General features: G+C 47.8%; 1 protein-coding gene across 1 annotated transcript in view; it reads left to right on the forward strand.

Moving 5' to 3' along the window:
* Nucleotides 1-6,757: 6,757 nt before the first annotated feature.
* Nucleotides 6,758-14,527, forward strand: part of TBC1D13 (TBC1 domain family member 13) — a 33,534-nt gene continuing 25,764 nt past the window's right edge. The window contains exons 1-2 of the mRNA XM_060251211.1: nt 6,758-6,954; nt 14,273-14,346. Of these exons, the coding sequence (XP_060107194.1) occupies nt 6,932-6,954; nt 14,273-14,346 (97 nt within the window). The 5' untranslated portion in view covers nt 6,758-6,931. The remainder of the gene's footprint in view (nt 6,955-14,272; nt 14,347-14,527) is intronic.

Here is a 14,527-nt window from a genome sequence, read left to right on the forward strand (position 1 = left end):
CTCAACCTAAGCCAACCTGCCATGGCTTGCAACGCCAGGTCTAGATTTTCAGGGACATCGTCAGTCCAGCCGTCCATCAGTAGATAGAGCTGGGTGTCATCAGCATACTGGTGACAACCCAGCCCAGATCTCTGGGCAATCTGGGCAAGGGGGCGTATGTAGATGTTAAATAACATCGGGGAGAGGACCGCCCCCTGAGGCACCCCACAGTTAAGTAGGTGTCTCTGGGATAGTTCTCCCCCATTCGCCACCCTTTGTCCCCGACCTTCAAGGAAAGAGGAAAGCTACTGCAAGGCCAGCCCCTGAATCCTTGCGTCGGCGAGGCGGCGGGTCAGCAACTGATGGTCGATTTGCAGACTCAATCGTAGCCGCAAAGTATATTTTCTTTGTGGCTTTGACTGCCATTTCATAGGACCTCATAAACTCTCTATAAGATGTTCTAGTCGCTTCGTCCCGAGTACACCGCCATTGCCTCTCTAGCCATCTGAGTCCTCGTTTCAGCTGGCGTAATTCCGGGGTGTACCACAGGGCCAGCTTAATACGGGGTCGCAGAGGGTGTCGAGGTGCGATCTCATCAATGGCTCTGGAGAGCCGGCCATGCCAGGTATCAACCAGATCATCAAGAGAATCGCCAAGGGGCCAGGGATCCCATAGAGCGCATCAAACGGTTGCTTCAAGTCCTCCTCCTTGCCCAGGACAGAGGCACCCAACCACCGTTGCCAATTCCCCCTGTCAGCACTCCACTCCTGGTGCCCGACCACATCAGCGGCCCAGCGGCCCACTCGCCGTACAGGTCCCTCCGACTCTGCCCAACTCTGCCTGGCTCCGTTCGGCTCCCCCCGTCAGCGCTCCACTCCTGGTGCCCAACCGCGTCAGCAGCCCAGCACCCTACTCGCCGTACGGGTCCCTTCGACTCCACTCGGCTCCGTTCGGCTCTGTCCGTCTCTGCTTGCCGCCCAACCCCGTCTGGCCTCACCCACACTCCAGACCGCCGCCTCAGCAACCCTGCACATCCATGCCAGGCCCCACTCTCCAAGAGCGGTAGGGTAAAGATAGAATTTAGCTGATGTTAGGCTTTCCCTTTTCCCGTAGTGAAAGCCTAGGTCTCCAATTTGCAATTTTTACCATTTGAAGTAGCTAAACAGGCAGGTGGAAGCCAAGGTTTCAGGAGCTCTAGCACCCGAGCTCCTGCCTCGTTGCCATCTTGTTTGTATATATACTTTATAAAGGACACAGACAAACACAAAGATTAAAAAAAAAAAACTTAAAACATGCTTAAAACATTAGCATTCATTGGTGTTAAAGGTGTTTTCTTTGTATTTCTCCTATGGCATCCAGGGAACTGGGCAAAGGAAGCTCTGGCTCTTTCCTTCCTTCCCCAGGGGACCACGAGGGGGAGGAGCCTCAGCTAGTAGAAGGAAGAGAGCCTTGGCTCAGTAGCTCTGCTATGCGATTGAAAGAGCCTGGCAAAGCAAGCTCTTTCTTCCCCCCCTTCCTCCCCAAGGGAGGAGCCTCAGCCAATGGAGAAAATAGAGGTTTTGCTCTGTAGCTCCTGTGTGATTAGCAAGCCTTACAAAACACGCTGTTATAAAGATGGAAGCAAGAGAGAGGGAGAAGGAAGCAGATGACGGCCAGTTGCTTGGGGGCCTGATAGGAGCCCTCCGAGAGCCTGATTTCCACCCCCCCATCATGCTTGCACTTCATAATGGACACCACTGGGAGGTGGCACGCACCACTATGTTTATACTGCGGCCTTTCTGAGGGCAGTGGTTTGGTGCTCTTAATTTTATTTTTTTACCTTGAGCCAGTCAATGCGGCAGACTGGATTTATAAATTATGCAATATTCTGGTAGTGGACAAACTTCCACAACAAGTCCAATCTATACAGGAGATACAAATCCTGCCCCCCCCCAACCCAGACTTGATAGCAAAGTATTATATGAAACAGTACATTTTTATATTTATGATGATGGTAATATATAGACATATATATGTTAAACCTAGTTAAAGCATAATAAAAATAGATTATTAGATATTTTCAGGGCTTTTTTGAGGAGTAATGCAAAGGAACGCAGTTCCGTCTGGCTTGCCGTCAGGGGGTGTGGACTAATATGCAAATAGGTTCCTGCTGGGCTTTTTCTACACAAAGCCCTGTGTGAAACAATGATGACATCAGGGGGTGTGGCCTAATATGCAAATGAGTCCCTGCTGGACTTTTTCTACATACAATGCCCTGGATATTTTTAGTCCATCTAGTTCAGGGCTGTGTTCTTTGACAGGCAACAAATCTCCAGGACTTCAAGTAGAAAAAGTTATTTCCCAGTACTTATTGTCTGAGATCTTTTAGCGGAAGGCAGATTAAATAATCACTTATGTGTAGTGAGAAGACAGGAAGGGATATTTGTTGTTTCGGCTTTTTAAAACTACACCCTGCGCTTTTGGGGTGCTTATTCAATAGAACAGAATTGGGCTTAATATTTTTGGACATGATCCTAGACCAATGGACTCAGGATCTCTCATGTCAAACAAGGAGTATAGTAGTGGGTCATCCAAGGTCAGGCCCCTAAAGGTGAACCGTTCAAGCTTACCCTTTCCACCATAGCACACCATAAGAATGCAAGAAAGCCTTCCATCACCTGGCCACACTTACTTGAAGGGCTGTTTCTCTGAGCATCCATCCGGCAAAGCAACATTAGCTGGTTGTTCCTCCTCCTTCAGGAGCATATTCTCCTGTTGTCCATTTATATGTCTTTTCACTGGCTCTCGAAGCCCACTGGAAAGGCCTGCCACATAAAGTCATAACAGCCTCCTAGTTTGGCATTTCGCAAAGGATGTAAACCAGGATTTGCCTTTGGGGGCCGCTCGATACCGAAGCAGATCTGAAAATTCACATACAAAGGAATTAGGAGGAGGTAATTTTGCTTAGAGGCCCCATGGCGCAGAGTGGTAAAGCTGCAGTGCTGCAGTCCAAGCTCTGCTCAGGACCTGAGTTCAATCCCGGCAGAAGCTGGGTTCAGGTAGCCAGCTCAAGGTTGACTCAGCCTTCCATCCTTCTGAGATTAGTAAAATGAGTACCCAGCTTGCTTGGGGGTAAAGTGCAAATGGCTGGGGAAGGTAATGGCAAACCACCCCGTAAAAAGTCTGCCGTGAAAACATGGTGAAAGCGACGTCACCTCAGAGTAGGAGACGACTGGTGGTTGTACAGGAGATTACCTTTACCTTTTTAATTTTGCACAGCTCTGGCCTGGGCAGCCCAGGCTAGGCCAGTCTTGTCCGATTTCAGAAGCTACGGAAGGCTAGCCCTGAAAACTATTTCAAGAGGAGACCACCAAGGAAGTCCAGGGTTGCTTTGCAGAGGCAGGCAGGGCAAATGACCTCTGAATGTCTCCTGCTTTTAAAACCCCATTTTGTTGTCCAGTTGCACAGTCGAGTCTGACTCTTTGCGACCCCAGGGACAAAGTCACACCAGGCCCTCCTGTCTTCCACCATCCTCCGAAGTCTGCTCAAATTTGTGTTTGTTACATCAGTAATGCTGTCCAGCCATCTCCTCTTTTGCCGTCCCCTTCTTCTTTTGCCTTCTGTCTTTCCCAGCATCAGGATCTTCTCCAGTGAGTGCTCCCTTCTCATTGGATGGCCAAAGTATTTGAGCTTCAGCTTTAGCATCTGACCTTCCAGGGAACAGTCTGGGTTGATTTCCCTTAGGACTGACTGATTTGATCTTCTTGCAGTCCAAGGGACTCTCAAGATTCTTCTCCAGCACCATAACTCGAAAGCATCTATTCTTCTGCGCTCGGCCTTCTTTATGATCCAACTCTCATAGCCATACATTACTACTGGGAATACCATCGCTTTGACTATATGGACTTTTGTTGGCAGGGTGATGTCTCTACTTTTTATTATACTGCCCAGGTTCTCCATAGCTGTCCTCCCAAGGAGCATATGTCTTTTAATTTCATGGCTACAGTCACCATCTGCATTGATCCTGGATCCCAGAAATGTGAAGTCTGTCACTACTTCCATGTCTTCCACTTCTATTCGCCAAGGTGTGATGGGGCCGGATGCCATGCTCTTAGTTTTTTTGAAGTTGAGTTTCAAGCCTACTTTTGTGCTCTCCTCTTTCACCCTCAACAAGAGGTTCTTTAGGTTTTTTAAAACCCCATGGTCACCAAGTCACAATTTGGTGCCCCCAGAAGGCTGTCACCCTAGGCAATCACCTAGTTTGCCTAGTGACAGAGCCGGCCCTGGTTACAACGTGTGGAAGAGCCACATGCGGCTCCTGAGCTGCAGTTTGGCATAGATAGATGATAGACAGACAGACAGATAGCAATATTCCCTCTAAGCTGCAGAGTCTTGTGAGCAAAAATTCTGCTCTGTGAGCTACTGGCATTAAAGTTGTGAGCTACTGCATAAATTATTGCGCTCTCTGGGGCTATTTTTCCTGAGCTAACATAAAAATGTGTGAGTTGGAGGCTAAAAATCTGGGAGCTAGCTAGCTCATGCTAACTCAGCTTAAAACAGTGGTGTCAAACATGTGCCCCCCCCCCCAGCAACTGGCTCTTGTCTGTTTCCTTCTTCCTCTCTCTTGCTTCCTTCGGCATCTCAGCTTGCTTTGCCAGGCTTGCTCAATTGCACAGCAGCTACAGAGCAAAACCTCAATTTTCTCCATTGGTTGAGGCTCCTCACCCTGCTGGTCTCCTAGGGAGGGAGGGAAAGAGCCAGAGCTTCCTTTGCCCAGTTCCCTGGATCCCATGGGAGAAATACAAAAGACGCACCTTTAAGATCAACACGTGCTCATGTTTTAAGTGGGTTTTTTTTAGTCATGTTTGTGTCCTTTATAAAGTTTATATATCTGCTACCTAATCTTAAATAGGTATAAACATGGCCTGGCCCGGCAAGGTCTCATTTAGGTCAGAGCTGGCCCTAATTAGAAATGAGTTCAACACCCCTGGCTTAAATGGAAGACATAAGAGAAGCCATGTTGGATCAGGCCAATGGCCCATCCAGTCCAACACTCCGTGTCACACAGTGACCAACACACACACACATATGAAGCTGCCTTATACTGAATCAGACACTTGGTCCATCAAAGTCAGTATTGTCTTCTCAGACTGGCAGCGGCTCTCCAGGGTCTCAAGCTGAGGTTTTTCACACCTATTTGCCTGGACCCTTTTTTGGAGATGCCAGGGATTGAACCTGGGACCTTCTGCTTCCCAAGCAGATGCTCTACCACTGAGCCACTGTTCCTCCCCTGCTCTCCAGGGTCTCCAGCTGAGGTTTTTCACGCCTACTTGCCTGGACCCTTTTTAGTTGGAGATGCTGGGGAATAAACCTGGGACCTTCTGCTTACCAAGCAGACACTCAACCACTGAGCCACCATCCCTCCCCAAACATATGAACATATGAGGCTGCCTTATACTGAATCAGAAGTCAGTATTGTCTACTCAGACTGGCAGCGGCTCTCCAGGGTCTCAAACTGAGGTTTTTCAATTTGCCTGGACCCTTTTGAATTGGAGATGCTGGGGACTGAACCTGGGACCTTCTGCTTCCCAAGCAGATGCTCTACCACTGAGCCACCGTCCCTCCCCTAAATATATATATACTGTGGGTAATAGCCGCTGATGGACCTCTGCTCCATATTTTTATCCGATCCCCTCTTGAAGCTGGCTATGCTTGTAGCCACCGCCACCTCCTGTGGCAGTGAATTCCACGTGTCAATCACCCTTTGGCTGAAGAAGGACTTCCTTTTATCCGTAAGACAGATCCAAGTGGGCAGCCATGTTGGTCTGAAGTAGTGGAACAAAGCAGGAGTCAAGTGGCACCTTTAAGACCAACTAAGTTTTATTCAGAACGTCAGCTTTCGTGTACTAAAGCACACACTGAAGAAGTGTGCTTTTAGCACACGACAGCTGACGTTCTGAATAGAACTTAAGTTGGTCGTAAGGGTGCCACTCGACTCCTGCTTTGTTCAAGGGAAGAGAGACGCAGCCAGATATCCCCACCCTCCCAACCCCCAAAGAGGCCATTCCCATCATTTAGGGAGGGGAAGAACCCCAAGAGGGCGGACGCCCCAAAAGGAGGACGCGGCCTCTTCAACGGGTCACCCCAACCCAAGCAGCCCGGCCAGGCTCCCGCTTCTCCGCGGCCCCCTGAGTAGGGTTGCCAAGTCCAATTCAAGAAATATCTGGGGACTTTGGGGGTGGAGCCAGGAGACTTTGGGGGTGGAGCCAGGAGACATTGGGGCAGAGCCAGGAGCAAGGGTGTGACAAGCATAATTGAACTCCAAGGGAGTTCTGGCCCTCACATTTAAAGGGACGGCACGCCTTTTCAATGCCTTCCTTCCATAGGAAATAATGAAGGATAGGGGCACCTTCTTTCGGGGCTCATAGAATTGGACCCCCTGGTCCAATATTTTTGAATCTTGGGGGCTATTTTGGGGAGAGGCACTAGACGCTATACTGAAAATTTGGTGCATCTACCCCAAAAAACAGCCCCCCCAGAGCCCCAGATACCCGCGGATCAATTCTCCATGATTTTCTATGGGAATAAATCTCCATAGGGAATAACAGAGTTCCCAGCAGACATTTCCCTCCCCTCCCCCCCGCTTTCTGACGACCCTGAAGCGGGGGGGGGGGGGGGAAGGCCTCCAAACCGGGAGATCCCCTGCCCCCACCTGGGGATTGGCAACCCTACCCCTGAGGGGCTGGGCTGGCCCCGAGGCCCGGCCTGTGAGGCGAGGCGGAGTCCGCGCTGGCTCCTCCTCCTCCTCCCGCTTTCTTGATTCCCCTCAGCCAGGCCGGGCTTCCGCCACTTCGCTGGCTTAGGTCGGCCTGGGCGCCCCCGCTGGTCGCTGGCCGGGGAAGGGAAGGGAAGGGAAGGAGGGGGAGAAGACCAGGCGGCCGGAGGAGGAGGAGGAGACAACGGCGCCTCCATCATGTCGAGCCTCCACAAGAGCAGGTGGGGCGGGAAAGGAAGAGAGGGGGGGGGCCCTGAAGGGTTTGTTGTGGCCGCCCCCCCCCCCAGCTGCTGCCCTTTATTGGTGCTGAAAGGAGGGGGGGGCTCGCTTATGGGGATCCCCTGTTTATTCCCCCCTCTAGAAAACAATACCCCCCCCTCCAATCTTTCTGCTTCTTCTTATGCAGGGAGGGGGGGGGGATTCACCTTTCCTGGCATTTTCTTCTCTCTCTCCCTCTTGGGCCCATTCCTTTTCTAACCCCCCCCCCCTCCGTTTGTTGCTTCCCGTTTTCATTGGAAAAAAAATAATTTGCTTCGGGCTGTCCCCCTTTTATTTCAACTTCTGTCGTTTTTGCTCCTTCACCCTCTTTGCCTCTTCGTCGCACCCCTGTTTGCATTGCTCCCCTCTCCCCCGTTTCCCATTTGAAAATTGCAATGAAAAGCAGCTTCCCCCGACGGCAACTTTCCCATTTAAAAATGCTTTGCGTTGCTGTTGTGTATCCTCATCCCCCCCCTTCCCATTTTGAAAGCAACTTTCTGCAGTCCTTTTTGCAAAAATTGCAATGGAATGTAGCTTCCCCCGACAGCAATTTTCCCATTTAAAAATGCTTTGCGTTGCTGTTGTGTATCCTCACCCCCCCCTTCCCATTTTGAAAGCAACTTTCTGCAGTCCTTTTTGCAAAAATTGCAATGGAAAGTAGCTTCCCCCGACCGCAACTTTCCCATTTAAAAATGCTTTGCGTTGCTGTTGTGTATCCCCCCCTCCCATTTTGAAAGCAACTTTCTGCAGTCCTTTTTGCAAAAATTGCAATGGAAAGCAGCTTCCCCCGACCACAACTTTCCCATTTAAAAATGCTTTGCGTTGCTATTCTGTATCCTCATTCTCCCTTTCATTTGGAAGGGTACCTATTTTCCTTGGGGGTCCCTCCTTATAAAGAAGGGGGAAAGATCTCCTGGACTGTGATCACACACAGTAAATAAAGCACTTTTAATCCACTTTCAGTGCATTTCACAACTGGATTTAATTGTGTGAACTGGCAAAATCTAGTTGAAAAGTGTATTGAAAGTGCATTAGTGTGTGTGTGTGCGTGTGTGTGAGATAGCAGCCCTGATCAAGGGAAAATTTGGATCACCTCTACCTGTGACACTCCAGCCGTCTCTCCTTAGTAGAATATAATGAAAGTCCCCCCCCCACTGATGTGTTTCTGAAATTATGAGAGTTCCTCTTAATTCATTGACTCTGTCCCCACTGCTCCTGAGAAGGTTTCCCTGCCTTTTCTCAGTCTGAATAGGCCTTTTATAATTGTTTTTTCTCATTATGGAGTGCACGGGCTGGGTCTGGTGTCCCTAACCTGCTTCCAATATGGACCACTCAGGTGTGCCTTGGAGGTTCCCCCCAGTTCCCTTGCACATGGTGCCCAGTGTAGATGGTGAAAGAGGCTTTAGTCTTCTCTGTAGCTCTTTGGCCCATTTGGGAAACCCGCATGGACACTCATAGGTTTCCCCTACTGGCCAAATAACACCAGGATAATTTCAGGTCAAAAAAAGGTGTGGGAAATACAGAAGTCCCTTTTTCATATGTATTGCAAGCTGTAATTTGAATCAGGCATTGTGCGCAAAGGGAGTTGAGGCGAAACCCACCTTGGATCCGCAAAGTTTGAGAGAAAGGTGGGTCTAAAAATATTCTGAATAAGTCAAAGGTGACTGTTACACAAGACGTAGAGTGGGGAGCAGCTTCTGTCCTTGGTAATATATGAAGAGATCCTGAATGTGGGTGGAGTTGACCCTGTTTTAATTAGACTCTTGACATGTCCTAGAGAGCAAAATGTTCTCCCTCTTGTATTTACTTGAAGAATCTCTGTTAAAAAATAGGCAAATGTTCTTCCTCAATTCCTCCCCCTCCCGCCCCCATTTCTTTTAACTGCTTTCTGGTTAAAACAGTTTCCATTTTCTCTCACCCCCTCTCATAAACTGTAAGTCTTTGCAAGCAAATGGCCACCTTCTCTGTTTTTGCTTCATCACAGGAGTCTGCACCAGTGCACGCATACTCCTATAAATTGCTGCTATGAATTGCACACATACTCCTATAAATTGCTGAGCCTCCCTTTGACCACCCAGCAGTTTTAAGTGACCTCCTACGGTCTGAGAACCACTTCTGTCCCTTCCTCTTCTATAAAAAAGGTCAAAGTAAAAGCTGGAGGGTTCAAGTAACATCCTCATTGTCTCTTCTGAAGGCAAAAGGTGGAAGAAGTCTGTTTCCCTTGATCTCACTGCACATCTGTCACACCCTTCCTTTCTCCATCTAGTTCATTGTGGTATACCTCGGTCTTCTCTTAGGTCAGGGGTGGCCAACGGTAGCTCTCCAGATGCTTTTTTGCCTACAACTCCCACCAGACCCAGCCAGCATGGCCAATGGCTGGGGCTGATGGGAGTTGTAGGCAAAAAACATCTGGAGAGCTACCGTTGGCCACCCCTGTCTTAGGTTATTGTGATGCTGTCTGTAAGGTAGGTTGAATGGAAGGCTTGTGATGAGCTTTGAGGCTGAAAAGGGACTTTGAACCCAGATCTCTACGGTCGAAGTTCAACACACCACCTGCTATGGTGACCATGTTGGTGTTTACTACAGAAGACAAACCAATTTGGTCTATTTGGTTGACAATCTGTCAAGCGCAGGGCTTTCTGTCCTACTGCGGGTGGTGAAGCAGTATAGAAAAGTCCAACAATTACCAGTCGCTGTTCTGGTGAATGGTTGCTTGTGCTGCTTTTGGATATGTTTGAACTTTACATAAAATTGTCGCAGGCGGGACCCTCTTTCATTTTGTGGCCTTTTGCCCCTCCTGTTTACAGTTTATTTCTCTGTATGCTTGTGTATGTGCGGAGCAAGACTAACACTTTGTTTGTCTGACAAAATGGAATGTGGTCCAAATTAAGCTTGTGCCGCACAAAATTGATTAGCCTCCAAGGTGCCCCTGTCCTTTTGTGTTTGCTGCCCTCTAATGAACCTTAACCTTTTGTTTTATAATCTCTGTTGTCATAAAACTGTTCCCCCCCTCACCCAGACAACTCTCACTGCAGATTTTTAAAACAGACATTTGTGTCCCTGTCCCCCCCCCCTTTGATTCTACAATGCTGTTCGCCAGCCTGTTAAACTTTTTAACCGTCTGTGTGATTCTGTTATCGGGTAGGAATGTGTGGGGGGTTGAAATTCCCCTTAGTTTCTAATAGCTCAGGCCAACCAGATATCATCAGATCTCATAAGCTAAGCAGGGTCAGCTCTGATTATTTCTTGGATAAAAGGGAGACCACCATGGAAATCCAGAGTAGCTATGCAAAGGCAGGCAATGACAAAGGGCCTCTTTTCATCACTGGTCTTGAAAACCTTCTGGGGTCGCCATGAGTCAGCTGCAGGTTAATGGCACTTTGCACAAATTCAGTTTCTACACTTGGGCAGATTCCAGAGTTGTAGATCTGTTAGCGTCTTGCTGCAATATTTGTGGACTGTGCATTTTGCATGCCAACTCTCAGCGGTAGTTGATGTTTTCGCCGGATGCATGTCAGAGTTCCATATCTAAAACGTTGTGGAAAGAAGGAAACTGCAGGGGGAAGGGGAATCTCTCCTCAACTGCCAACAGACCTTCCTTCCTGTTCTGTGAAGATCTGCTTTTATATGTTGTTTTTCACACTTACAGTATTTATGCAGATGAGTGGCTGTCCGTGAAGTGTCTCAGAGGGCGTGTTCACAAGTTCAGAGCCGTCGAATCTGCTTTTGATGCCATGACATAGCTCTGGAATGCATAAAGAAAGAATTTGCAAAAGCAGTGCCATTCCTTCAGAAACTGAGTAATCAGAACATGTGGAATGAGGAAGAAACAGCTTCTTAGTCAGCAGGTGTTACTACCAAGCAAGTGTTTCTCGTTCTTAAGAACGAAGTCTTTTGTGTGCATTTCAGTCTGTGAAATGAACTAGCACTGAACTCAGCACTAATTTCCGTCATATTGATTACTTTTTGCCGCTGATGCACTAAAGTTCCTACCAGAATCTTAACGTTCGTGGTAGATGTCAGGAAATTAGTCCTCAAGAAAAGTCAGTAATAGAAAATAATTGCCTTTCTTGATGAAGCCAATGGTCCATCAAGGCAAGATTCTATGGGAAGTCCCATAGACAGTGCAAGATGTAGCCATCTCTGCAGCCATCCAGCTGCAAATTATAGATTGCAGCTGTGTGAAAGAGCTTGGAAGGAGCTTCAGCCTTGTGAATATAATGTCTGCTGTCTGCTGCACCTTTCCACATATGTGGCGAACTAATTAGGGCTTTTTTTCTGGCAAACTATAACTTGCTGTTACATCCGAAATTGCCATACTCTAGTTTGTTCCCAGTGTACAGTCCTGGTTTGCAGGACAAATAGTAATTTGATGGTTTAGCTGCAATGAGGAAACATAATTTTCTACATATGTGAGGTACACCTCACTGCCTTATACTGAATCAGACCCTTGGTCCATCAAAGTCAGCATCGTCTACTCAGACTGGCAGCAGCTCTCCTGGGTCTCAAGCTAGGCCTGTGAGATACCTCACGTATGTATGTTGCACACTGTTCCATCATCTGTAGTCCTTGCAGAAATAGACTAGAGCAGGAGTCCCCATGGGCACCGTGACACCTTTTCTGGTGTCTGCCAAGAGGTTTTAGCAAGTGCATGGGGCCAGATATATGAACAAATGAAGTTGCCTTATACTGAAGAAGAAGATGATATTGGATTTATATCCCGCCCTCCACTCCGAAGAGTCTCAGAGCGGCTCACAATCTCCTTTACCTTCCTCCCCCACAACAGTCACCCTGTGAGGTGGGTGGGGCTGGAGAGGGCTCTCACAGCAGCTGCCCTTTCAAGGACAACCTCTGCCAGAGCTATGGCTGACCCAAGGCCATGCTAGCAGGTGCAAGTGGACGAGTGGGGAATCAAACCCGGTTCTCCCAGACAAGAGTCCGCACACTTAACCACTACACCAAACCGGCTCTGAATCAGACCTTGGTCCATCAAAGTCAGTATTGTCTACTCAGACTGGCAGCAGCTCTCCAGAGTCTCAAGCTGAGTTTTTTTAACGCCTATTTGCCTGGACCCTTTTTAGTTGGAGATGCCGGGGATTGAACCTGGGACTTTCTGCTTACCAAGCAGATGCTCTACCACTGAGCCACCATGCCTCCCCAACAAATGAATCAGTCTATCTGGCTGCCTTATACTGAATCAGACCCCTGGTCCATCAAAGTCAGCATTGTCTACTCAGACTGGCAGCAGCTCTCCTGAGTCTCAAGCGGAGGTTTTTCATGCCTATTTGTGTGGACCCTTTTTAGTTGGAGATGTCGGAGATTGAACCTGGGACCTTCTGCTTATCAAGCAGATGCCCTACCACTGAGCTATCATCCCTCCCCTCACTGCCCATGAAGGCGGAGTGAAGGGAAAAGTAAGGATTTGTGTATGAGTACGATGCTCCTTCAAAGTTTGTCTACGTGGCAGCAAGCCCTGGATTTCCATTGTGTTGGAACCAGACTTTTAACTCTTTTAACAAACATCGAAGAAAGTTGCCGTCTCCATGCTGTGGTAATGAATGATCTAATTTTGGGTCCTGGGGACTTATTCTTAGATTGATAGATGTTTATGGGGGAGAGGTCTGTCATTGGCTACTAGCCATGGTGACTGAAGAGAGCCTCCGTATTCAGAAGTAGCAAACCCCTGACCCAATTTGTTTGGTCATTTCAGGGCAACTGGTTGACCACTGTATGCTAGACTAGATGGACTGTTGGTCTCATTCAGGAGACGCTACTCGTGCTCTTGTGCAACGCAGAACTTGTCAAAGTTGGTTTTGGGATGCTGAAAAGCTCTGGAGATGCTTTTTAGTACTTGATAAGGGCTTAGAGCCTTTCTGGTGCTAAATATTGCACTACGCAAATTTGGTTTGGCTGTTGCTCAGGGGTCAGGTTGTCCTTTGCTGCTTGTTCACATATTCTGCTACAATTACTCTTCAGTGACTCTGCAACAAAGGCGGAATTGCTGTATTTTGTTAGAACTCAATCTCTCTCTTGGCCCCAGAGCAAAGAGTCCTTGCAGACTTCTTCCCCCAGGTCCTTTCCAATGGGCGTTCCACCATATTAGTAGTCTTTAAGAAAATTAAGAACGATCAGGTGAGAACTTGAGACTCTGGCGCTGTCCTTATGGTACATGTGACTGTTTGTTCCTGTGGTCTGCCAACTGCTTGCATTGCCTTTGTTCTGATAAAAGCCCTTATCTGAACTGTATGGTTCTCTAGTTGTTTTTAATGGGTTTGACTTGGGTTTTCAATGTCCTTGGTGGGGACAGGAGTGGGTTTGTAGGGAAAAAAGGTGCAGGAGCGCAATACCAAATCTCATTTGCATATGCAAATGCAACTCAAAGGGAAGGACTGACATCAAGGGCTGGCTTGATTGGGCACTTGCTGAGCCCCACAACCTAACAAAACACAAGGCACCACGGTCTCCAATCTAGACAAAACAGTGAAAAGACCATGCAATTCACAACAAACATATATATTACAGTGTAGAACAGTAAAACAGTAAAGTTACAGTCCATGAAAGGTGAAAAAACTTTTCATTCCAAAAACAGGTATTCTACAAATATAGTCCCATAGAGAGTACTTTCCTCCTTCCTTCTGCTAGCCAATGGGACTTCTCTTGAACAAGAGACAAGCTTCCAAATAGGAGAGAAGGATCCCCAAGCCCGACTTGCTATTCGAATATAAGCAGTTTCGTGTCTTCCTCAGGAGCTCTGTACTTTCTCGGTGTCTCAACCAAGTTTCTTTCAAATGGAGCACAGGCGCTTCCAGCAATCACAGAGAGCATAATCTTCACCAGCAGGGGTCATTTTGTAGGAACAAAGGTGCAGGAGCTCAGTAGCAAATCTCATTTGCATATGCCCTGGGATCTGTGTGCAGTGGGGAGAGAACTCCCCACTGCATGCAGACCTTGGCTGGAGGTTCAGGAGCTCTGCTCCTGTGAGCTCCTGCTGAATTCAAGCCCTGGTTGAGGGATGGGTTAATCTTTGAACACCACTCAAGGCATCGTTTTATTCCAGGAAGATAGATAACCATGAAAGAACCCTTGTGTGCCTTTAGCCTAAATCATAAATGTGATGACTAATGACTGCTCTTAATAAAGAGCAGTGAAGAATGTTGTTGGATGTGAAGAACGTTGTTGGATTTTTGCACAGCTATATCACTGTTCCCCTGTCCACCTGGCAATTCATGCATCTGTTGTTTATATTTTTGTCTGTGTTTTGTGATTTCCCCCTTCCTCTAGGATTGCAGAATTCCAGGAGATCCTTAGCGAACCCAAGGTTGTGCTGCAGAAGCTCCGCAAACTTTGCTTTAGCGGTAAATGACTTTTGGCAAATTCTTGCTGTTACAGGCAGTGGCATGGATCAGGTTTTCAGTGCTCACTCTGAGGCTGGGTTGATCGCTTGCCAGGAGGTATGAGTTGCAATTGTTTTACCCTCACAAAGATGATGCTTTAATCAGAACAGAAACAGCTTTTCTGGGGATGTTAACATTTCAT

This window comes from Heteronotia binoei, chromosome 12, assembly GCF_032191835.1.
Source record: "Heteronotia binoei isolate CCM8104 ecotype False Entrance Well chromosome 12, APGP_CSIRO_Hbin_v1, whole genome shotgun sequence".
NCBI lineage: Eukaryota > Metazoa > Chordata > Lepidosauria > Squamata > Gekkonidae > Heteronotia > Heteronotia binoei.